At 39.2% G+C, this 25,272-nt stretch overlaps 1 protein-coding gene across 2 annotated transcripts in view; it reads left to right on the top strand.

The window, feature by feature from the left end:
- Positions 1-25,272, top strand: part of CPAP (centrosome assembly and centriole elongation protein) — a 29,669-nt gene that overhangs the window by 2,680 nt on the left and 1,717 nt on the right. Inside the window, exons 2-15 of one of the 2 annotated variants that reach the window (XM_087937130.1) lie at positions 7,531-7,953; positions 8,377-8,500; positions 9,694-9,978; positions 11,944-12,082; positions 13,805-13,910; positions 14,080-15,616; positions 17,094-17,226; positions 17,890-18,055; positions 20,631-20,870; positions 22,223-22,322; positions 22,625-22,683; positions 23,253-23,354; positions 24,924-25,064; positions 25,147-25,231. In XM_087937130.1, the coding sequence (XP_087793256.1) occupies positions 7,531-7,953; positions 8,377-8,500; positions 9,694-9,978; positions 11,944-12,082; positions 13,805-13,910; positions 14,080-15,616; positions 17,094-17,226; positions 17,890-18,055; positions 20,631-20,870; positions 22,223-22,322; positions 22,625-22,683; positions 23,253-23,354; positions 24,924-25,064; positions 25,147-25,231 (3,640 nt within the window). Of the gene's footprint in view, positions 1-7,530; positions 7,954-8,376; positions 8,501-9,693; positions 9,979-11,943; positions 12,083-13,804; positions 13,911-14,079; positions 15,617-17,093; positions 17,227-17,889; positions 18,056-20,630; positions 20,871-22,222; positions 22,323-22,624; positions 22,723-23,252; positions 23,355-24,923; positions 25,065-25,146; positions 25,232-25,272 lie in introns of both variants that reach the window. The other variant, XM_026708848.2, reaches the window with a different exon arrangement.

The raw sequence follows: 25,272 nt of genomic DNA, 5'->3' as shown, positions 1-25,272 counted from the left end.
ACACCACCTCCTAGTGGGGGATCGCTGTACTGTATATACTGTGTGGTATTTTCAATTGTAGTAACCACCAGGAGGCACTAACTACATGGCTGCTTTCATTCACATAGGAAAATCCTTATTAGCTTACAAATCATACCTGACTTGTCAGCAAATGATCTCTCAGTGGTTCTTGTACAGTAGATATAAAACAAGAGGAGCAAATCTATTAACCCTGGGGCATCCATAATAGAAGGCCCTGGGACTTAACTTCTCTTTTCTCCATCACTACTTAGTGAAACATCCACTCGAGAGGAAGATGACCAGAGTAAAACTTATCATTTCCAAAGCTCTTGGGCTATCTAGAAGGGTATTTTGTTTGTTTGTTTTTTGATATAGCTGGTCACCTTTCAGGCAACTTTGGCCTGTTCCTGATCAAAATTTAAAAGATACATAAAATCATTTTTAAAACTATAAAACACAATCAGTTAAAACATGAAACATTAAAAAAACAAAACCTGGTGCTGATCCGTGTTAACGTGCCATCATCTAATGATGATCATCTAATCTCCTCTCTCATTGCTTGGGGAAAAGCCAGGTCTTTTCTATTTCATTGTTTTTTCTATTGACCTATTCCCTTACTACTGTTGTCTTTACACTTTTTTCATTTCTCCATTTTTATTTTTGTAAGCAGCCTAGAGTAGCTCCATGGTGAGTTAGACAACAAATAAATTTAATAAATAAATGAATAAATGGGTGGAGACCTGCTGAACTTTGGGGAATAAGGTGTTCTGCAAGACAGGGGCTGCCTTGCTGGCATGCTTTCTCGCTTCTGTTAGATGACAAGATTTGTGGGAAGGGACCCTAGCTGGATGGTAGGATGGGTAGGGGAAGGTGGTCTTGCAGATACTTTTATTCAAGCTATTCTGCTCCCCTAAAGCTATTCTGCTTCTGAAAGTAGCGTATGAAACAATTAAACTAAAACATTAAAAGGCCTGGGTGAATGAATACATTTTAACTCCACCTAAACTCTAATAAATTAACACCTGCTTCAACTGCATTGTAATTTGTTTGTTAGCATCAGCCAAAACACAGAAAAAGTACAACTGTGTATTGATAATCAGCAAATCTCTGATGGAGACAATTATTTGGAAATAAACATTCTCTGAATAGTTCAACTTTAGCAGTATAAGGTGTTATGTCCCTGGACCTTGAAGAAGTTCCCACCCAGGTCCGTTCTCGCTGCAGGGGCGGCTGCCCCTTCTCATTGGCTGGGTTTCCCCAGCAGCCTGCTATAAAAGCAGGCTGCTGGGTCCAGCCCTTTCGCTGTTCGCTGCGAGCCAGTTCCAGGCTGAGCAAGCACGTTCAGTCCTTGTAAATAAACCTTGTTGCACTAAGCCCTGGTTCAGCCTCTTATTTCCCATACTTAATACTGGCGACGAGGGTGGGATGGCTACCAGAGGCAAGCTGCAACGCTGAATCACTAAAACGCTGATCCGCAGCCCAGAGAGAGAGCGATCAGCCAAAATAAGGGCAAACGCTGACCGCAACCCAGAGAGAGCGATCAGCCCGAAATGAGAACGAACGCTGAATCACTAAAACGCTGATCCGCAACCCAGAGAGAGAGCGATCAGCCAAAATAAGGGCAAACGCTGATCGCAACCCAGAGAGAAAGCGATCAGCAAACAAGCTAGTGAAAGTGAGAAGCGCCTGTAGCCGCTTGTTAGCATAAGCTACAGAGGAAGTGTAACGCTGCGAGCCGCAGCCGCTCGTGCCGTTTAGGCGCGAAATTCAAACAGCTGTCAGCTGAAGCACATTCAAATGCAACACAGCGTTGTATTAGGAAATCGCTAACGCCCACACAGGCGCGAATTTCAAAAGACGCTGCCAATGACCGTTGCAGTCTAAACACCTTCTGATCCCCAGAGAGAGAGAAGGGAATTGCGAAACTTCCCCAGAGCTGAAGTCACTTGCCTAGCACAGGCACTAAACCTCTACTGCTACCCCAGAGAGAGAGAGCACTTGCCTAGCACAGGCACTAAACCTCTACTGCTACCCAGAGAGAAAGCATTTTCCCCAACAGGTTAACCAGTAGACCCACAACATGAACTCCAATCCAGCCTTCCCAGCGTTCAAGCCGGATGAGGAGAAGTGGGAATCATACAAGAATCGGTTTAATCATTACATCGACGCCATCGGATTGGCTGATGCAGGGGAACACCGAAAGAAAGCATATTTCCTGACCTACTGTGGAGCCATCGTCTTCGATACAGCCACAGCTCTTGTGGCTCCACGTGAGTTAAAGAATGTCCCCTGGACAGAACTGTTAGAAATCCTTACTAACCACTATTCTCCTAGACCTTCACAGATTGCCAGACGCTTCACCTTCAGAATGAGGAAGCAGGGGGACAAAGAGAGCATCAATCAGTACATGGCTGCTCTCAGGACTGCAGCACTCCATTGTGGGTTTGGCAGCTATCTTGATGACATGCTCCTAGACCAGCTGGTCTGTGGGGTCAAGGACCTGCACCTACAAAGACGGCTGCTCGCCAAAAAAGACCTTAACCTCGCTCAAGCCATCGAGGTAGCCCTGGCAGAGGAGCTGGCATCTCATTCAGCCACCGAGATCCAAGGTCCTGTCACCAAGCAAACAGCAGTTCCCGTCCACTCAGAAGAGGTGGTCAACGAGGAAGACCCAAGTGACGAGGCCGACATTCACCGCCTCACAAACGCCAGGCGCCCGCAGGCAGGAACCAGACAAGATAACACCGGGCCATCCAAGCACATCACCCTGTGCCTTTCCTGTGGTGGACCTCACCTGAGGACCACATGCAAATTCAAAGGAGCCACTTGCAACAACTGCCATAAGAAGGGGCACATTGCAAGAGTATGCCAAGCCTCACACAACGTAGCACAAAGGGCATCTTCATTCGCACATGCCGGGCCCCAAAGGCAAGTATTAAACTGTCGCACACACCTCCGCGCTAATCACACTTGCTATTCTATTAGTAAAATCTCTCTTTCCGTCTTATTAGAAGGTAAACCTTGCAACATGGAGGTTGACACGGGTCAGCGCTCTCCATTATTTCCTGGAACACCCTCAAGGAGCTTCAACCCAGCCTATCAAGAAACCGACTCCAGAAGTGCCAGCTTAGCCTAAAGGACTACCAGGGGAAGACCATTCCTGTAATCGGCAGAGGCAAGTTTTTTGTTAATTTTAAAACCTTTAAGGGCCACCTACCTCTAGTGGTAGTGAGCGGCAACCTCCCTACACTTTTGGGACTTGATTGGTTTCCCACCTCGGTTTAGGGCTAACAGGAGTCCATGCTACCTCAACCTCTGACACGGACTCCTGTTTGCTGATTACTCAGACGTATTCAGTGATGAGTTAGGGTGTTATAACGGCACCCCTATCTCATTTTCAGTCGATCCCCAGGCAGTCCCAATTCGGTTAAAACCTCGCAGAGTTCCATTCGCCATTCGGCCTAAATTAGACCTTGAATTAGATAAATTACTAAAACAAGGGATCCTGGAGCCTACAGACTTCGCCAAATGGGAGACGCCCATCGTCACACCCTCAAAAGATGGTAGCCTGAGAATTTGCTCAGACTACAAGACCACAATCAATAAATTCTTGCAAGTTAGCGCTTATCCAGTACCTGTCATTCAGCATTTATTACATACTTTTGAACCTGGCACCATCTTTGCCAAATTGGACATGTCTCAAGCATATCAACAGTTCCCTGTTGATGACCAAACGGCAGAACTTCAGACCATTGTCACCCACAGGGTGCCTTCCGTGCAAGCGCCTCCAGTTTGGCGTAAGTGTTGCCCCAGGCATTTTTCAATCCCTCATGGAGCGGATTTTACAGGGCCTTCCTGGAGTAGTACCCTACTTTGATGACATCTTAGTCTCGGCCAGGAACAGACCCCAACTCTTCCAGAGAGTTCGAGCAGTCCTAGAGAGGTTCAGGCAGCATGGCCTCAAGTTAAAAAAGAAAAATGTGCCATTGCCACTAGACAGGTGGACTTTCTGGGTTATAAAATTGACGCCTCAGGCATTCACCCCCTGGAGTCCAAGGTTAAGGCAATACACGAGGCACCCACTCCAACCTCCAAAGCGGAACTGCAGGCCTTTTTGGGGCTCTTGAACTTTTACGCGTCGTTCCTGCCCCATAAAGCCTCTGTGGCAGAACCCTCCACAGACTTCTGGATAAAAACGGTTTGGCATTGGGGACACAAAGAAGACTCCGCTTCCGCACAGTCAAGTCGCTACTCACATCAGAGGCAGTGCTTATCCAGTTTGACCCCAACCTTCCATTAGTACTGGCAGCAGACGCATCTCCCTTCGGAATTGGGGCAGTCTTAAGCCACAGGCTCCCCAACGGCTCCGAGGCCCCTATCGCTTTTTTTCCAGGACGCTCTCTGCAACAGAGCGCAATTACAGTCAGATCGATAAAGAAGCCTTGGCAGCTGTTGCAGCGGTGAAGAAATTTCACGAATTTCTCTTTGGCCACTTTTTCGAGCTAGTCACGGACCACAAACCGCTCTTAGGGTTACTAGCAGGTGACAAGCAGACCCCTCAAATTCTGTCCCCCAGAATGACCAGATGGACCCTTTTCCTAGCAGCATACTCGTATAGACTCGTGCACCGCCCAGGTAAAACATTGTCCCACGCAGACGCCCTCAGCCGCTGCCCCCTGCCTGCCCCAGCTGAAGACCCTGCCCGGTCAACGCCATTTTTGAAGTCACCCAACTGGACCTCCCAATCACGGCCCTTGATATTGCCAATAAATCCAAAGCGGACAAAACGATCGCCCAGGTACTGGACTGGGTGAGGAGGGGGTGGCCGGGCAGTGACATTGAAGCTAAATTCACTCCATTTAAGACCCGCTTACAGGAACTATCGAGCTTACAGGGCTGCCTGCTGTGGGGCACTCGAGTGGTCATCCCGACATCTCTGCGCACCCGAGTGCTGGAGGCGTTGCACGAGGGCCACCCGGCATCGTCAGAATGAAGGCGTTGGCGCGGTACATTTGGTGGCCCGGCCTCGACGAGGACATCAACAAATGGGTAAGCTCCTGCCATCCCTGCCAGGTTTCCCGTCCATCCCCTCCAATTGCCACCCCCACCAAGTGGGAAAGTGCCAACGCACCCTGGTCCAGGATTCACATCGATCTCGCAGGCCCATTGCATGGCAAAATGTTCCTCGTGGTCGTAGACTCTTACTCAAAGTGGATTGATGTGGCACAACTATCCACGACCACTTCACAAGCAGTCATCAAAGCATTGACTCGCCTGTTCGTTACGCACGGTCTACCAGACTCCATTGTTTCCGACAATGGTCCCCAATTCGCGTCAACCGAATTCAGTCGCTTTTACGGCCAACCTGGGCATTCGTCACATCTTCACGGCCCCTTTCATCCTGCCAGTAACGGGCTGGCAGAGAGAGCCGTTAGGACCACTAAAGAAGCCCTGGCCAGGTTCAACAAGGATGACTGGCACCACAAACTATCCTGTTTCCTGTTAAGCCAGCATTCAACCCCTTGCACGGTAACCAACAAGTCCCCGGCCGAGCTTCTGATGGGCAGACGCCTGCGAACTGTATTGGACAGGCTTCACCCACATTACTGCCCTGACTCTCCTCTCGCTTCCACATCGGGGAGTAGGCATTTTGTCTTGCAGGAACCCGTGTTCGCGAGAAACTTCGCTGGCGACCCATTGTGGATCCCGGGAGAAATCGTAGCCATCACAGGACCCAGATCATACCGGGTTAAGCTGGAAGATGGCCGGGTCTGGAGACGACATCTGGACCAGCTTCGGAGACGCCAGGGCACCCTCGTCAGCCGCGACTCGTGGGCACAGACTGGCGAGAGTCCGCTGCAACTACCACACAGCAATATCTACCCCGATGACCTGCTAACACCTTCAGCCGGACCAGAGAATCCAAATGCTGACTGCGGCGACCTAGCGTCCAACCCATCCGAGCCAGACGGCGTGAGGACACTCCCAGCGTCCAGCCCTTCTAGCCCCGGACCTGCTCCGACCGAGGGTGGTACTCAGGACTCATCATCGAGCCAACAGTCACCGACGGACTCTGATCCACCAAACAGCACACCAGAGTTGCGCCGCTCTGGACGTCAGCACAAACCTCCCGTATACCTCAAGGACTATGCGTGTTCGCATCTGGGGGGAAGGGGTGTTATGTCCCTGGACCTTGAAGAAGTTCCCACCCAGGTCCGTTCTCGCTGCAGGGGCGGCTGCCCCTTCTCATTGGCTGGACCCAGCAGCCTGCTTTTATAGCAGGCTGCTGGGTCCAGCCCTTTCGCTGTTCGCTGCGAGCCAGTTCCAGGCTGAGCAAGCACGTTCAGTCCTTGTAAATAAACCTTGTTGCACTAAGCCCTGGTTCAGCCTCTTATTTCCCATACTTAATATAAGGGTTTATATAATATCCTTCATCTTGATTTAAAAAATTGCTGCAGATGAACTAGTTGTCAAGGTTCCAAGGAATACATGCCATTCAATAAGAACTCCAAGGCAGGCAAATTCTTTAAAGAACATTTTATTGGACATATCAAATTGGCACGTTCCTGGTGGGAAACCGACTCTAAGTAGTCCCCAGCTTTTCACCTAAGTAAAACTTTATCACCCCCCCCCCCTCTCCAGTCACATGGTCCAATCAGCATACAGCCCAGTTGCTAGGTGACCTCAGTCTCCACCTTTTGAACACCTGCACCAACATCCTTGATTCCCAGGGGAAAGAATTTTATTTAAGCTACAAAACCACAGCTATCCCTGCCTACACTCCCTTCCCTGGCCCCTTTGCCCCAGGCTGTGTCAGCCCGGAAGCAGTGAGAAGAGAATCCTCCCCAAAGAAAACTACAAAGAAGAAAATGGCCACAATTTGGCCAACTTCAAGGTTGACACTAGTCTTTTCGTTTCTTTTTTTTCTCTAGTAGTTGTGGTAATGATCCAGATCCTATAGCAAGCTTCTTTTGTTTTTTTGGGGGGAAGGGGTTGTATAATGGAGCAGGTTAGCCTGAATCCATATGCAATTTTTAGATAAATCACCAGATCCCCATCCTACCTCAAGAATTACCAAGCATAACTTGCATAATTTTTTGCTGAATACTGACACAGCAAAGAATTTGCACGCAAACATCATTATATCACCTTTGGGTTTCCTATGAGCTCTGGACACAGAAAAATAATACTATTTATTAGTATTATACCTGTTGGCCTGGGACGTGCAGCATCTTGCCAGATTTCCCACTGACTTTGATTATGCGAAGCTGGATGGAAATTGCTTTTTCTAACCATTGTGGGATTTAGTTAAGGATGACAATTGGGACGACAGAGATTGCCATCATGCTTTACAATCCCATCACTTAGTGACAAAAATTCCCATCCCAATTGCCACCATAACTATCTGTATGTGAATAATGTTCTTGTTTTCTTTTTAAAATTGTTCAGGAACTGAGAGGGAGACATTGGATTTCTCAAACTTCTCTAGCAATAAGATTATTTAAGGACTGGACTGTTTTACTTTTCCAGATGGCCACCTCCACAGATCTGAATTGGGAGGAAAACTTGATTTCTCACTGGATGTCCAATGCTGCCCGTGCTGGAGTCATATTAAATCCTGCTTTCCCTGGTTTGATAACCACCAAAGCAATCAGTACTGAAAGTGTCTCATCGGGTCATGGTGTTAATTTGGTACACAGCTCAAGTAGCATTTCTCCAAGTGAAGACACTGTCCATAAAGAGCAAACACTGGACCTTAAAAGTTCTTTTGAGGAAAAAGTGGATTCCTCCAAGACACTTTTTTCAACTTCAGCTTCTAACAAAGAGCAAACATTAATGGTTAAAGATGTCCCAGCTCATTGGACTGCAACTGAAACTAAGCCTGGTTCTGATCAATTAGATGATCTGGATGAAGGATGCTGCACTGAATTACTCTTACAAAAGCTGGAGCAGGTAAAAAACACTTAAGATGATTTTGTAGGTTTTTTAGACATACATATTAAAAATATTCTTCCTTGTGAAAACTGGGTATATAGCTCTATCCTTTTGCCAGGGAAACTTTCATGAACCCACTTCTTTATGTTTTGTTATGGTTTCTCTACTCTTGCCAAATCTGAGGAGAAATGTGATAGTTTCATTTGAATTTCAGTCTGGTATTTATCAGCCAGTAACAAATGTATATTTGCTCACCTTTTTTAATGCTAGAATCTACTGTACGAATTGCAAGAGTCAGGTGGTACTTGTGCTTAGCCTTCAATGCTAGAAATGCTTTTAAAGAATATTCTTAGTTTTCTGAAAACCGTTTCACTTAACTATTAGCTAATTAGTCTAATGCATAAGATGTAAGAATAAATCTGCCTAATTATACTCAAACAGCTCAAAGAACTGCAACACCACAAGAAGGAACTTCTGAGAAGGCAGCAAATGGAGCAAATTCAGAGATTAATGGAAGAGCAACAAAACTTACTTTCCCTGGTTGCTGAGCAGCAGGAACACACAGGTGAATGAGTGGTGACTTAATTTTAATTTTTTTAGTAGACATTCATTTTACATATGCTTTTATGTGTTTTGAGATAGTTGATAAAATCTATTTTTCTTGCTGTCTAGCTAATCAGTAAACATCTAAATTGAGATATATGAATCTTGCTAAAGATTTTTGGAAAATGGATGCTGATACCTCTTTTTTTCAGACATCCCTATTAGTGTATAAATATGTGACATAATTCTCTTTTTACTATATACTTGCTTAAGCACCCCATGGCCCTTTTCCATAGCGTTGATTAGAAAGACATTTTGTGGCTGCTACTATTAAGACCTATAGCTTTCTGTTTTAAACATAACAAATTCTAGAAATGTAAATGTTCAGATTTTAATTAATGCATGGAATTCATGTTATTAAGACATACCCTTCTTATAAAAATCACAATGCAGGTGACTCTCTTGACTTATGAACACAATTTAGGAGCAGAATTTCTTTTGTAAGTCATTATTGTAACTTGAGTTGGGCCCGATTTTATGACATTTTTACAGTTTCACAGTTTTTAAGGAAACCATGTTGTTAAGTGAATCACAAGGCTGTTAAATATCCCCAACATCCCCAATGTGTGTGGGTTTTTTGTCAGCAAAAAAATTGGAAATTGTGATTATTACTTGATAACAGGAAGGTACAACCAGTCATAAATGTGAACCAATTGCAAACACTCAAATTGCAATCACATAGCCGCAAGGTTGGTGAGATAGTCGTAAGTGCAAGCACAGGTCATAAGTCACTTTTTCCAATTGTAACTTTACATGAACAGTCATTCGTTAAGAATTATCTGTAGATCTTCTTTTTAAATAGGTGTGGAAAATTCAGAATTCTGAAATAAATATGATTCACATGATCCAATAGTTTTGACTATAGGAAAATGGTACATTTGTATTTTTGAAAATATTTTTAAAAATTAGGGTAAGAGACATATGAATGAAAATGCAAAAAATTCTCAGCCCAAGATTTTCAGATTTATTCTACTGTAGATAGATATATCCTACTATACAGTTAGTTCAAAATATGTATCTGTAAAATTGCGAAGTATTGAGTGTTTCAGGCTTTCCTTGATAATAAATAGCAGATGGAGAAAGGAATGGAAAAGGTGAACGTTCCAGTTTTCCATCAATCAATTTAGTATCTGCCATTTTGTATTTAAATGAAAGGCTCTCCTGCAACCAAAGATGATGGAACCCAGAACTATGCTGGATCGGTTTGTTTGTCTCCTGTCCCTTATTTTCCACTATGTCCCAGTAGAGGCAACACTGATTGGGACAGTGCATCTCGTGTTTCTTCTCCTGTGGACCAAAGAGATTATTTACAAAATTTCAATAATAATCAAATATTGAAGAAAAACCATTCTGCAGACCCTATTTATAAGAAGCACTCTTCAGACATTTCTTTGAAAGGAAACAACGAATTGAAACTTGAAGACCAAAAGACTATTTCAGGTAAAGCAAACCTGTATCCTAACTAAAAATACATGTATGTCTAACACTGCCCAACTTAGGGATATTAATTTAATATATGTAATGATACAGAAATTTGTTTACCATTGGAGATTATGATTTTCTCTTACTGGGAGATTACCAGTGTTTCCCTCAATCTTGCAAAAAATGGATTTTTCCTAGTTTTTGCATTAAGAGTTCAATTCAGTGAGAATCTTTTCTTTATTTCAGAGTCTTTACCAATTTCAGCATAAGGAAACAGCTTCCATATCTTTCTCTATATTGGTTGGAGCTAGATGGAGAGATATGGTGAGCTTGGAGCCTCAGAGGTGTTCAGATTTACGATAATGATTCATTTTATCTTTTTTAGGAAATGTATTCCAAATCCTGAGGACAAGTTTCTAAAAACAAGCAATGAGGGCTACTCGGAATGTTATTTATTTTTGTTTTTTCAACCCAAATTCAACCAATTCTACCTTGGAAATAATTTGGCATTGTTTTCTCAGTGAATACATGAGAATTTATATAGAAGATTCAATTTTCTATCCTGTTTTCAACATCTTCACAGTCATGGGTCTTAGGAAGTCAGTGGATCTTCTATTTTATATAAATGACACATGGGTTTTTTAAAAATAATTTCTGTAAAGTAATTCTATGTACTCAAAGGTTAACAAATAAATTTCTGATTTTCATAATATAGATGAAAGAAGCGGTCCAAATTAAAAATCCAGAGTATTTACCATGAGACAGAATCTCAGATACTTGTATACTTTTTCTTTTCTTTTCATGGTCTGTATGTTACACTGTTAAATTGCAGGAACAGACAATTTCCTTTGTTCTTATATAAACCAAATTTAACTTCCTTTGATTGAAGAATATAGTGAAAATCTTTGAGATGTACATTGCTCTGTATATACTTCAAAAGTGGATAAATCCAACATGTATTAACAAGTTTTTTGACTGTTCTCTGAGGATTTGGAAATATTGGAGAAAAATTAGTTCTGGCTCCTTTTTCATTAATACCTATTAAGGATCATGGCACTTTTTCCAAAAACCGAGCAGGGCTATCCAGTAATGTGTGGAGACAATGATGTTAATACAGAAAATATTTTAAAGCAATAACTGTCACATATGAACTTTAATTGGCTGCTGAGTGGTAAAATGGGGGAGGATCTGTTAAAAATAAAAGCTATAATAGGATAGAATCACGACCATTAACAGATTTGAAAATCTTATGTTAGAACCTTCAGAATCTTCTAAAAGTCTAATATTCAAGACTTCTATGCTCCTAAATAACTAAATTTAGTTATAAAGCTCATAAATTGATGCATAAAAGATAGCAAATGCTTGGATATACTAGAAAAGTTAGCTTTGATTTAGTTTGGGAAAGAGTTATTCTTTTTGCAAAACCTAATGGTCCAAATTATCGTTGTTTACCCCAGTTTATAGAAAACATATTTTTAGAGTCTTGATTTCATTTTTTTTCCTCCCCTTTGACATGTCCAATTCTTGGGGAATGTCTGGACAAGCCTGCACAATTTTCTTACAAGGTTTTTCAGAAATGACTTGACCAAGGTCATCCAATTGGTTATGTGCCTAAGACAGTTTCTAGCCTGATGGCTTAACCACTACATCAAAACTTGCTCTCAATTTGTTTTTCAATCTTTTAAATAAATTCTTCTATGATATTTTAAAATTTTAAATCCTGTCATTTATCCTCTGATATTGTTTCAAAATATATTTTATTATCTATTGCTAAGTCATATGTCCCTCACCTTGTTTCTGTGGTTAGATTTCTTTTCTAAGGAAAATAAAGTTAATTTTAACAAAAGCCAGAAAAGAGAAAAATCAAGATCTTGGCTAGAAGGGCAAGATCCTCACTGCTTTCTTAACAAAGCTTGCACAAGAAATATTTTTGTGCATAAAAAGACAGTGGGGAATAGCTATGCATGACTTTTACTTTTATAGGCAGATCTAAACAATCTCCAGAACAAAGTCTACAAGGAAGTATAGAAGGAGACAGCGATTGTGAAGATCAAAGGAACACGGAGGCCTCTAAAAATCTGACTGCAGGGAAGTGTTCAGAAGTTGTTAATGAAGAAGAAAGGTAAAAAAGTAAAAGTGCAGTGTTACAAATGCTAATAAAAATGTAAAAGCAATTAAGTTTATTAATTTTGATTACCGTATATTTATTTTAATTGAAGCTGAAAGAATGGCAACAGCAAAGTTATTTGCCTGGAAGAAAATTCCAGTGGATCCATCTGCAGGACTCCCAAAAGTGCTGCAGCTGGACTTCCTTGGTGTTTTCATTGAAAATGTTTCACTTGTCATCTAAGAAGCTTCTTCAGTTCTGGCTGAATGTTGAGGAATGCAAGGACTTACATTCCTTAGCAGTCATCTGGTCATTAGCAGGCTGAAAGTTGGTCATTAGTTCTCGGAGAATTGTTGACTACAACACAGTCCTTTCAGCAGTCCCCAAAAGGTCCATACTCATTGGCACTCTGATGCAGGTGATCCTGAGGGTATAGATAAATCCCCAAATGGCTTCAACAAATCTCTGAGAGCTAACAACTAACCTTCAGAGTACTAATGACCAGATAACTACTAAGAATGTAAACCCTTCTATTCCCCATCATTCAGCCAGAACTGAGAAAACTTCTTGAATGAGAAGTGAAACATTTTCAACGAAAAAAAGCCAAGAAGCAAATTATTTTCAAGGGAAAAAATAGAAAAGTCCGGTTGCCTTTTGAAAATCAATTTTGGGACAACCATGAGCTGGAGGAGTGAGAATCTCCATAGACACCTGCAGGAATATAAAATTTAAAAAAAGCAGAATCTCAAAAGGATAATTTTGTTAAAATTTGATCTATAAAATGGTGGGGAGAAATGGAATACTATTACTAAAAAGCTCAGTACTTCTATTTTGACTATATCCTAGGTTACTCCAGAATCTTTATATCCATTTTGAAATTTCAAACTACCAGGGCAAGAATAGTCTCCACTTGCATTTTTTCATTAAAATGGATAATAGAAGGGAAACCTATTGTAGGAGGTGGTCAATGTAACACCAAGTTTTAAAAAGAGAGCAAGAAAGAACTAAATATTATTAGTTATTTAATATATTAATATACCATTTCTTATGCTTCAGAATTTCAAAGCAATTTACAATCAAAACAGCAATAATGATGGCCTTGTACAACATAATTGATTCTCTGGATAAGTAACTCATTGTTTCAGTAGGTAGTATATGGTCAAGTGCTCCATTCAGTAATCTGGCTATGATAGTTCGAAGTTGCAATCTCTGAACCGAGCATAAGATAGCTCATAAAGGATATGGTAGCAATCTAAATATGAAGTGGCCAGCACATGAACAATTGTAGCTAGGCTGCAGGAAAGAGCAGAGTTAATATACCAATCAATGCTGATGTGTTAAATCTATTTCTGAAGGAAAGGCCTAACTAATAGTAGATTTGTAGTAGAGGGAAGTAATAGCATCCTATTAATGGCAAAAAGTTTAAAATGTATTAAAACAAGCAATAGCTTTGGGTACAGGATCCAAGCTAGATTAGTCATTGGGACCAGAGGTTTAGCCTTCTGAGCTTTCAGACTCCTGCTGGAGCCCCTCCTCAGGGAACTTCACATTCGACCCAAATTGGATCCTGAAACATAATCCTGGGGCATGTATATTTGCCCTTATTTGTGATATTAGGCGCATTAGAACAGTGTTGTCGTGCTGCAGGATTTAAAATTTTTAATTTTAATTTGTAAAACAAATTACAACAAGAAAAATATACAAAATTATAACTATGTTTTGATTCTCTTGAAACAGGCCTATTGCTACTAGCATGCAAGAGAGAAAGCAAACATTTGAAGAATTTTTAGAAGAGCAGATGAGGTTGGAAGAACAGAGGCTGAATGAAAAAGCAAATCTCAAGGTTAATAGTTACAGTATACAAAATTTACCAGTTTCATAATGTGAGAATAATTTTTTCATGTAGCTGTTGTACAGATTTTAGCAAATCTGGAATCTGTTCAGATTATTTTGATAATAATAAATTAACAGATATAATTCCTTACATATATATAAATTGCTTTTTTTTTTAGGTTGCTGAAAAAGCAGCATTCCAGAAACCAGTTCCAAAACAACCCTTTTTAAAACGAGGTGAAGGCTTAAATAGATATACCAATGCCAAATATAAAGTAGCTAAAGAAAAAGAAAGTAAGACAATTCTACAGCCTGATCCCTTAGAAATTAAAAATACAATTAAAGCAGACAAACTGCAGCTTCATCGGAAAACCGCCTCTTCGAATAAAATTTCTGACAACTTTGTGCCTAAACTTGTAAATCAGAATATTAAAACAAAAAAGAATGTGTCTTTTTCTGCTCGAAAGACAACAAGACTCAAAAATTGCACTGGAAAAGGTGTTTCTTCATCTGCAAGGCAAAACACGAATGAAATGAAATCGGAAGTACTGAGAAATTCTCTAAGATCAGAAATAAATGGAGAAAAAGAAAAGAAAGAAGAAAAGTTGCATGAAATCGATATCAAATTACCAGTAGGAAAAGAAGCACCCCCAGAAGTAACTGAATTTCTTATAAATCCAGGTGAAAGAGACCAAGAGCTGTCTTTTGAACTTTCTTTCCAAAAGAAGTTGGGAAATTGGGAAACCGAAAAAGAAAAAGAAAAAAAGGAATTGGATGAATTTTTGTTTTTAGAGCAGGCTGCTGATGAAGTATCTTTTGCCAGTAACTCTTCACTCATAATAAGGATCTTGGATCAAGGCCAGCAAATTTCATCAGGGCACAGACTGTCTTCTACTCCCATTAAATCAAGGTTGCAGGAGCAGCAAATGAATGTGGTAAATGTCACAGCTAGAGCTAAACTAAATGGAAAAAATTGGGGTTCCCAAGTATCTAACCATGAAAGGCACAAGGATAATTCCCAAGTATCAGAACCATTCATGGTTCATAGAAGTTTAGCTGACTATGAAACACTTCAAACTTCTTCCTCAGCTGAATTTCAAGATTCTAAAAACACTGAATTAGATGAAGATAACTCTGATGAAAGCAGTGAGATGACTTCTGAAAGTGAAGAAGAATTTGAGATTACCATAAAACCTGCAAGTGAGGGAGTCGAGAAGACCACTTTGAAAAACCAAAATGACTATCCTGAATTTTCAGAGTGCAGAGAACAAATAGAGAACACAGAGAGTGCTAAAAGTCCTGATTCAAAAGAAAAGGACGGTGGCCAGTCTAATGAGCTATGTAGAGATACTGCATATCCAAGTGTCTTCTGTGGTGACAGAAGTAAATTTCAGTTTGATGATGAAATCTCATGGACTGACTTTGAGAATAGCAATCTGTGTACACAAATTCCAGATGGGGATATGCTTTCTAAAGTACCTCGGACTCCTGATTGTTCTAAGACGCCTTTCCATGATAAAGTAATAAAGAGGAAGATTGCCATGGTGAAGAAAGGAGATGCTTTGCTGAAACAAAATATGACTGTTAATGAAGAAACCGAGCCTCCTACCTCAGATCTGATGCTAAAACTCTTTCCTTCCTTAAAACCTAAACCGAAGGTAGATGCACTATCAAGACACGAGAGCAAATCGAATACAATTCAGGAAGAATCAAGTGGTAAGGGAGAGAGAAATATCAAGTTACTGTATGTAAGAATTAGCCCTATATCATTTTATATGGAATGTCGTACATATGTATGGTTTTTTTTTATATGAAGCTAGTTTCATTGCACTATAAACCACTGTTAAGAGCCAGAAATTACGGAATGCATATTATAAAGCATCATGGTTTTCAAATTGTGTAGCAGTTTTATGTAAGACGTAGAGGCTTTAGGGATCTATTTGATGCATATTTTGCAGTCTGTCATGAATGGTTTTAATTAAAACTAGACAACCCATGACCCCTTAGGTGATCCTTTCAGTTATTTTCTTAGCAGATTGCTCAGTGACAGAACTTCAAATGTTCTACCTTCACTTTACAAGCTGGGATACATTCAGACATGTATCTGCCTTGAAAATAACTCATGATGAACCGTATAGTGCAGGGGTGTCAAACTCGATTTCATTGAGGGCCACATCAGGGTTGTGTTTGACCTTGGTGGGCCGGGGTAGGTGTGGCTGGGATGGGCACGGCCAGCTCGACATCACTTGGGGGCGCCTGTGGTGACCCAAGTGCTCTGCCAGTGAAAATGGGCTCCCAATGACCTGCAACCCTCTGCAAGCAAAAATGGCAGGCCATACACAGCCCTCCCTAGCTCTGTTTTTGCTGGCAGAGGCACCGCAGGCCGGTCCTTCACCTATTTCCAGACAGCCCTGCAGGCCAGATCTAAGCACCCCCCGAGCCAGATCTGGCCCCTGGGCCTTGAGTTTGACACCCCTGATATAGTGCAATCAAAGATTAGCACAGGGAATGTTTTATGACATTTTGTATTATGTCACAAACTCTTTCATGATAAGATATCATAAAATGTTTTATGAAATTTGCCCAATTTCAATTCCATGGAAGTCATGGTTCCTGGACTTTGGACACACACTGTAATCCAACCCATTAGTACCCCCATACAAATATTGTTGTCCTATGATATATCACTTTGTCCAGTTAAAGAATAGATTTTTTTACTGGCCAAACGTGATTGGATACATAAGGAATTTGTCTCTGGTGCATAAGTTCTCAGTATACACACAAGCAACAAGTGATAAGTGATAAGGTTATAGAAACTATACCTTTACTAGTAAATAAATACTTGTGTCTGTCCTTTATGGCTTCAGAACCAAGTTCTCAATGATGCAGAAAAATTCCAGACTGAAATGTGAGTGTTATTAGTTTCTGAACAAGATGTTGAACTCTGAATTCTGAGTCCTGCAGTGAGTAGGGGCATAGATTTGATGACCTGTTAGAACCTCTCCAATTTTATGGTTCATTAATTATAATAGCTACACCTAGAATATTGTTTTTAAATAATGATTTTTAAAAACTCCATTAACCTTATAAAATCCTCAGCAAAGCTCTAGGTATTAATCCCATTTTAAGATGAGTAGATGAGATTTGATACATATTCAAATGTTGTATAATTTGTATAATTTGTTCCATTTAGGGGAAAGTGTGCGTTCACAGCTCTTGAAAGAGAAGCTTGTTGAATTGGAAATGGAAATTGAAAGGTTCAGGACTGAAAATGCATCCCTAACAAAACTTAGAGAAGAGCATGAAACTGCCTTGGAAAATCTTAGGTAATTTAAGTTCTGTGTCTATAGGCTAAATGTTCTAGATGATGTTTTCCCCTGTAGTCTTTTCTTTCTTTATTCCTTTATTCCATCTTTATACAGAGAGGGAAAGAGGATCATTAATGATTAACAATGTCTTTTTATACAAGAGACTTTGGCATCCTCATTTACTCCAGATAATTAACAGGAAAGGCTGTTTTATCTTTGATGTTCTGCAACACTACATGTCAAAAATTCAGTCATTGTTTCTATATCTTGTCAAAGTATGTAACTTTTTCCAGATTTAAAAATAATATAATTAATGTATGAATTTAATATTCAAATGTTATAAGGGTCTTTTAAAAAAAGGAATTGATCATACATTAGCACAGTATTCACTCATCAATTGTCTAAGAATTTTTTACTTTGAACATTTTTTGATTTAGCAGAGAGAATTATAAATATAAATTCTCTTTTATTTTTCCAGCCAACAATCTGTGGACAGATTTCTCAAAATATCTCAAGCCTATTATTATAAATTAATGAAAAGGATTTTCTTAAAATCTTTGAAGAATTCAACTTCAGTACACATCCTTTTTTAAAAAAAATATGGACCAATGTTTCCAAATTATATTGTGTCTGAATTTTGTGTGATAAATATTTTTTAATTTTTGTTCTATAAACTTCCAGAAAAGAAAAATCTGACTTTGAACATCATAAAACACAAGAGCTTGTTCAAATAGAAGAACTTAAAAAAGAAGAAGCAAGAAAATTGCAGAAAGAACGTAAAATTTTTGAGAAGTATGCACAGGCAGCTAGAGCCATTCCAGATAAAAAAGAACGTGATGAAATTCAGGTATGAATGCAACATAAATGATCAACCTAATTGAGGGAAGTGAATAATGAGTACTTCAGCCCAACAACAGAAATTAAAGCATCAGATACATTTTGGAGGAGTTTACATTTTTTCACAAGAGCAAATATGACCATAATACCAAAGAAATTCATTTTTTTATGTCATGGTGACCAGAACAGTGCATCAAGAGTTGAAAAGATTTCTCTCATTTCTCTGTTTTCACCTTTTTCCTGTGAAACAACTAGTTTGCTAATAAAAAGAATAGGCAATGTGGTTTGCAGTAGATTCAATTATTATACTCCTATATATTGTTCCAACTGTGAAGGTTTTAGGAGAAAAACATTTATTTTCTACCTTTATTATTTTTTTTACAAATAACTCGAAGTGGCAAATATTTCTAACACACCTTTCTTCTTTTATTTTCCCTACAACAAAAACTCAAGTGGTTGGGCTGTGAGGGTGACTGGCCCAAAGTTATCTAGCTGGCTTTCATGGCTAAAGCAGGACTTGAACTCACAATCTCCTGCTTTCTAGCTTGGTGCCTTAACCTCTAGACCAGGGGTGTCAAACCCGTGGCCCGCAGGCCAGATGCGTCACGTGCTGACCCCACCCCACCCGGTTTAATGAACAGGGGGAAAGTCCCAATATGTCATGTGATACCACCATGATGTGAGTTTGACACCCCTGTTCTAGAACAAATTGTCTCATTCAATAAGCTTACCTGTGAGACTATTGCTATATGAACTGTTTCTTCTTAGTCTTTGGAAACTGTACTTTAATTACAGCTAAAATCCCTTCAGCCAATAATTATCCCAATTATGGATAATTGTGGGACCTTCCTCACAGCCATGCTACCATGCATTTCTCCAGTCCTTGAATCAACAAAGAAGCAGATGGCATAACTTGTCCTGTTCCAATTGCTGGTCTTTAATCTGCCTCAGTAATGAGGGCTGCAAGTAGTTCTGACAGTTTTACTACAGAAGAATTTAAAGACAGTAATTGGCCAGTTCTCCTATCTTTATTTCTTCTCCTGGCCAGTGTCACTAACTGGCAGAAACAAACCACTAGCAGTTACATCAAACTATTGGTGGGAGAGGCTTAGTTCATATGGATGTGTACCTAAAAGGATGACATGTTTCAAGTTGCCTATGGGAAGAGTGAGCATTAATAACAACCAGTTAGGTTGGTTTACCAGTTTTCTGAAAAACAGGCAGTGTCAAAATATAGACGAGGTGACAGACCTTGGGAAGGAGAGAGCTCTCATTTCATCCTGGGACAGTTGCCATCAGAACTGTTTGAACATCAGTTCCATTCACTTGGGCCACAAGGGGAAGCTGGCACTGAATTTCATCCAGCTCTCACTTCACAATGAAGGCTGGAAAGGAGCAGTAGTGCTGGAAAGGAGTTAGCCATACCTCATGGAGGTATTCCATGGACACATGTGAAGTGGTGTATTGTCCCACCCTCAGTAATAAAACAGTCCAGTCCAGCAAAAGCAATTATTTTATGTAGATGTAAAGAAACAAAAAACCTATTTTTGGATGTTAAAATAATGAATTACAGATATGTGTTACCATTTTTTGACATGTTTATATTCTAAAAATGAAAAGATGAAGTGTTTCTGTAGACTGTAGTTCTGTAGAAATTTTACATAGGTCTTATTTTTTCTATTTTTAAAATTATGTTCAATTTATTTTAATCCCTGTAAAAATCCATTGTCGTGTTTACTGAATAATCACTTACATATATATTTTAATATTAGTGAAATATAACAAAATAATGAAACCTAAGAAGCTTGGCCAGACTGAATCCCTTGTTTGCAAAAGTGGGTAAAAACCTACTAGGCATTAATTAGGGGAGAATCAATGGCACATCTCTGATAAATTTGTTAGCCCCCTTTTTTTTTCAAAACAAGCCTATTGATCTTGAAAAAGATCCTCGGACTCATTTAATACCAGAAAACTAGTATGCCCATGAATATTAAGGAGGGTCTATAAATAGTACTTTGTGAAGACCTAATGCAGATAGATACTCTGCAGAAACCAGTGCCCAGTTTCTTCTGCATCATAAATTGAATGACCATGACAGGCAGTACTTGGTAATGGAGCTTAAGGAACTTTGCTCACAGCAGCTGCTTAACAGGAAGTTGGTAGATGCCGCTCCCTGGTTGTCTTTATCACTGACACCACAACTGAAGCATTATAACTGTTTCTACACCAGCACTTGCCTTGGAAGATGGAAGACAGTTACCACTTTTTAAAGATTGCTTCAGTTATTGCTTATAGAAGTGATTGTGTATCTCTTGCACAATTATGCTTTGTAGCTTATTCCCTTCTTCTAGTCCAATAGGCCTTGCTGTGAGCGCCTCCTGATACAACCTTTCTGCAATTTTACCTCTTGATTCTCACAATCTGTGGAGAGCGAAATCCAATTATGTGTTAAAAGTGAGGAACACAGGTTAATGAAAAAGCAAGTACGAAAGTGTAGAAGTCTTCCGGGGAACAGTACATTGGTTGTATCTGAAGTGAATAAATGTAATTCTAATATCGTTTTGATTTTCTGCTTTTTTCTTAAGGCTTTGAAGCAACAAATAGCAACATTGCAGGAAGATGTAAAAAAGAGAGAAACAAAATGGTCAGCAACTCACACTCGTCTGAGGGATCAAATTGAAGCCTTAACGAAAGAAAATACACAACTGCGAGAAGAAATCAAAATTATGGAGAGATTCCGTTTGGAGGCCTGGAAGAGAAAAGAAGCCTGCACAAAGAAAAAGAAAAATAGTAATTCTGGTTACTCAGACAAGCATGAATCTACAGTGAGTTTCTTCTTTTTGGGGAAAAAAGTGTTTTCAGAAAACTAGAGACACAAAGATTTTGTACTGCTTCAAAAGAAGCTCCCATGGCATGCAACGTTTTCCAGACCTGAGAGAATTTATCTGGAGTTCCACTGCATGTATCAAATTGCAGCAAAAACAGTCTTCAGAGCTAGTTGGCACTTTATTTTTCATTTTCTAAAAACCATGCCATCAGCATATTCCCAATGGACCTATCACTTCAAACTCCGAGTTGGGAATATGCTGATGCCAGCTTTCCTTCATAGGAACAGGTGAAATTGAGAATGCTTCCCTAAATGGGTGACAAGTGGTTTACATTTCAACTCGTGGTTTTTACAGACAGCTGTTTCTTTAAAAGCATCTGTTTTGCTCTCTTATAACAAAGATGACAAAGATAACAAACTTTATTGCATTTGTATGTTTCACTATTAAAGCAATCCTGAGTAAAGTAAGTGGTACCTTGGTATTCAACTGCTTTGAAACTCATCAATTTGGTACTCAACTAATTTCTGATATGAAAATTTTGTCCTGGTATTCATTGTTTGTTTGGTACTTAATGCACAAGTTAGATCTTGTAGGTATTGGTTGCCTGGTGATTCACATTATTCCTTACGGGAAAAATCTGTTCAGTACTTGTTTTTGGTACTCATCACACCGCCCAGAACCAATTAGCAAAGACTCCTGAGGTACTACTGTATTTTGATAGCGTTGGGATATCTGAAGGACTGCCTCAGTAATTTCTGTCGGGCCAGTAAGATAAGCAGAGGTGCTCTGGATCACATTGATTAAATAATGCCATCAATGGGATTCCAGTAATGTACCATCTCTTGTACAGTACCCATCCTCTGGAATAGCATTTTCCTAGAGATTTGCAGGCTCTCATCCTATAAGAGTAGCACAAGTCTTTAAAAATATGGCTTTGTTCCCAGGATATTTGTTGAGCCCCTAGTGATCTGTATTGCGATGCATTGCCAGCTATCGGGAGATTTTTAAAAATCCAATGTTGTTTTTGTTATAGTACAATATAAACTGCCTTTCAGTGTTCTGTGTAAACAGCTAGAAATATTAGCAATTTTTGTGATCTCTTTGATCTTGGTGAAGTTTGCAGAAAGACCAGAACTGAAGCACAAAAATTGTAGCTTTTTAAAATAATTTCTAAACATTTTTATTATAAAATTCTATTTTTGATTGCTTTTGTTAAATATACAAACATGAATATTAATATTTACCATATTTTGTTGGTTTTTGAATTTTTAACCGATGTTTGTTTCTTGAGGAATCTTAACTTTTGGAATAGTAGACATTTGAAGAAGAAATCCTTTTTTTCTTTCTAGCATTTGCCTGCAGCATTGCCAAAATCTCACAGTGGATCTTCAATGAGTCAAGTAGAAAAGAGCAGTAAAATAAATGTCAAAAGTGATTTGCCATCGGAAGGTAAACTGTTTGATTAAAAGTTGGATCTAGTAGCCAGATGTGGCAGTTTATTATCCCCTCAGAATTTTGAATGTGTTAGAATAGATTTATGTTTGTCTGTCTAAGTATATGAAGCTGCTAGGCATTTTCTTTCCTGGGCTTAAACAATCATTTTTTTAAAAAAAAATCCATTTGATTTTAAGTATGTTCAGCCATATCAATTATCAGTGTTTACTATTGTTCTATGTAAGTGGGTTAATGTCACTGATAAGATTTTGCAAGGTTTATATTCCTATTAATTAATGAATCTGTATTTGAAATAGGAAGCTTGTCACCAAAATGTGAACCAACAAAAGCATATGAAGCCAATTTGGACAAAAAGGTAATCACACCTGAAGGTTCCTCCAAAACATTTATGGCAGTAAGTTCGTTTTTTCTTGAAAGTGGGCATGCTAGTATTTGATACCTAAAACTGACCATAGAATGACTACAACAACTATGGCAGTGATAATTTAACGGTGTAAACAAAATATATCTTTATGCCCATTATATGCAACTTTTAACCATGATGAAATTGTAAAAAGTGTTAAGAGAAATATTGGTTGATACTTACATGATGTATAAAGATGTACTTTAGAAATCCCTAGTTTTTATTCTTAGAATACAAATAGGCAGAATTTATCCTCTGAGGAGCTCAGATATGACAGAAATTCAACTAAATAATTTTTACTCTCACCTTTGATTTTCATGATATATTCTTGGAACACTGTTTTCTTTGAAAAATGAGGTCACTATTTTCTTGAGCGTTGATTTCTATAGCTGCATGAAATGCAGTTTCCTGTCAGTCTAAACGTTCTCAGTTATCATGAGGTATATCTGCACAAAATCCATAGCAATATACTGTAGTTTGCCTCCTTGGGAAGTTACAAACTATTGCTTTTATTGTTGTAGAAATTTCCTGTTGATGGAACTAGCGAATCGGCAGCAGTAACGTTTGATTCTTCAGAAGGCGAAGAAGAAGTTGAGAGAGAAGCCAGTCATCCTGATGGAAAGGTAAGTTCCTCTCTCATTTGCTAAAACAGGATGCAGTGCTAAGGAGCAATGAAGTACAGTGGGAACATTTCCTTGTTCCATATCTGGACCTATAAAGAATGCTAATCTTGCAGATCCTTTATATCTAGTCTAATAGGGTACTACATTATCTTGAAGTTTTGAAATTCAAACTCAGAATGGACACAATACAGATTTTTATACTGGCTCAAAGTGTACTAGTTTATTTACAAGTTCTACTCAGTCTGGTAAATTTTCACAACATGGAATTTAAGTTTGAGCTATCTTGAACAGAATAAAGCAGGTGGCCATTTTCCCAATCTTTGAAGCTATTCTCATGCAATGCCAAGTACATGGAACCTGCTCATATTTGGCCCCAATATAATTTTACAATGAACAGATGCAGAACTAAATGTTGAACATTTGCAGTTTAGCTCATTGTTGTTCTTAAGATTCTGAAATGTGAAAGCACTTATCTTTTTGCTGTATATCCATGATGGGGTAATATATAAGGTGGGCTACATTCTACTTGGAAAATATTACAAAGCTTTTCATGTATTCAGAAATACTGAAAATTTAAAAGGGTCAAAAAAGGTGACCTAAGATGTGATCTGCTCTCCAGAGCAGCCCTAAAATTAGATAGAGAGAACCCAATTAAACAACTGAGTCAAAAACATTATGCTTGTATAATTTATGATTGTAAACCCCCTTGATCCCATGGAGTAGGCAGCATCCAAATACCTGCAATAAACAAGTAAATGCAAAGATTCATAAGTGTTTTCCATTTCAAGAGATGACGTATATGAGTGTAATTGTTTCCTATTCCAAGAATGGTCACAATTGCCAAACCAAAGGAACTCCATCTTGCTTCTTATATTTCATCACCTCCTTCAGTTGTTGCTATTGCAGTTCTTCAGGATTTGGTTCAAGATTTGCACCTTATCTCCAGTTTGGAGATATATAGCTGGTTATCATTAGCAAACTGATATATTAACTCAAAATCTATGCACAAGCTCTCGCAGGAATTTCATGTTATTGACGAAAAGAGAGTTTGGGGATCTTGACATTGATACATCCAACGTTTTCTCCATTAATTCCCACATGGAATTGCCCACTCAGGGAGGAGCATAGTATCCTTGATTCGTAATCCTCAGATGATCCAAAAGTGCGCCAAAATTGGTTTGAGTGCTTCCAAGAGATCCAGTAAGATAAAGGCACAAATATCACACCCATCCAACTTCTACTGTAGCTCATCCACAAGACTAACCAGTGCTGTTTTTGACTCATGGCCTAGGCTGAAGCCAGACTGGAGGAGTCAAAATAGTAATACTTTATATTGCAAGTCTTATCCATGATTTTTTGGAATTAAGGAGGAAACTGATCCTAATCAGATTAATTTCTTTGCGGGAGAGAGAGACATTTCTTTTTCCAGTTCTTTGTTTTAAAATGTTGGGATTGTTTATCATTTTGAATCTTGTGTGACTTTATAAAAGTAAATCTGTATGATGTTTCATTTAATCTTTCCTTGATTAGAATTATTAGTCGTGAAAGCTTTTATTTGCTTCCTTTCAGGTTGAAAAGGTATTAAAAAATGGTTGCCATCTTATTATCTTCCCTAATGGCACAAGGAAAGAAGTAAGCTGCGATGGAAAGACTACAACCGTAACCTTTTTTAACGGGGATGTAAAACAAGTCCTGGACGATCAGAGAGTTGTATGTATCTATCATATGGAAGTCTTACATAATCAGAACTATGCACTAGCATTAACATTATCTTTAAAACTTTTCTCAACAGATATACTATTATGCTGATGCAAAAACTACACATACCACCTATCCTACAGGTTTAGAGGTTCTGCATTTCTCAAATGGACAGATAGGTAAGCTGAGGGAGTACTTGCATGCCGTTATTGTGAATTCA

This window comes from Pseudonaja textilis, chromosome 7 (assembly GCF_049901715.1).
Source record: "Pseudonaja textilis isolate UNSWEBS1 chromosome 7, rPseTex1.2, whole genome shotgun sequence".
Taxonomy (NCBI): Eukaryota; Metazoa; Chordata; class Lepidosauria; order Squamata; family Elapidae; genus Pseudonaja; species Pseudonaja textilis.
The sequence above is the reverse complement of the archived record's forward strand: the minus strand, read 5'-3'. Positions and strand labels throughout refer to the sequence as shown.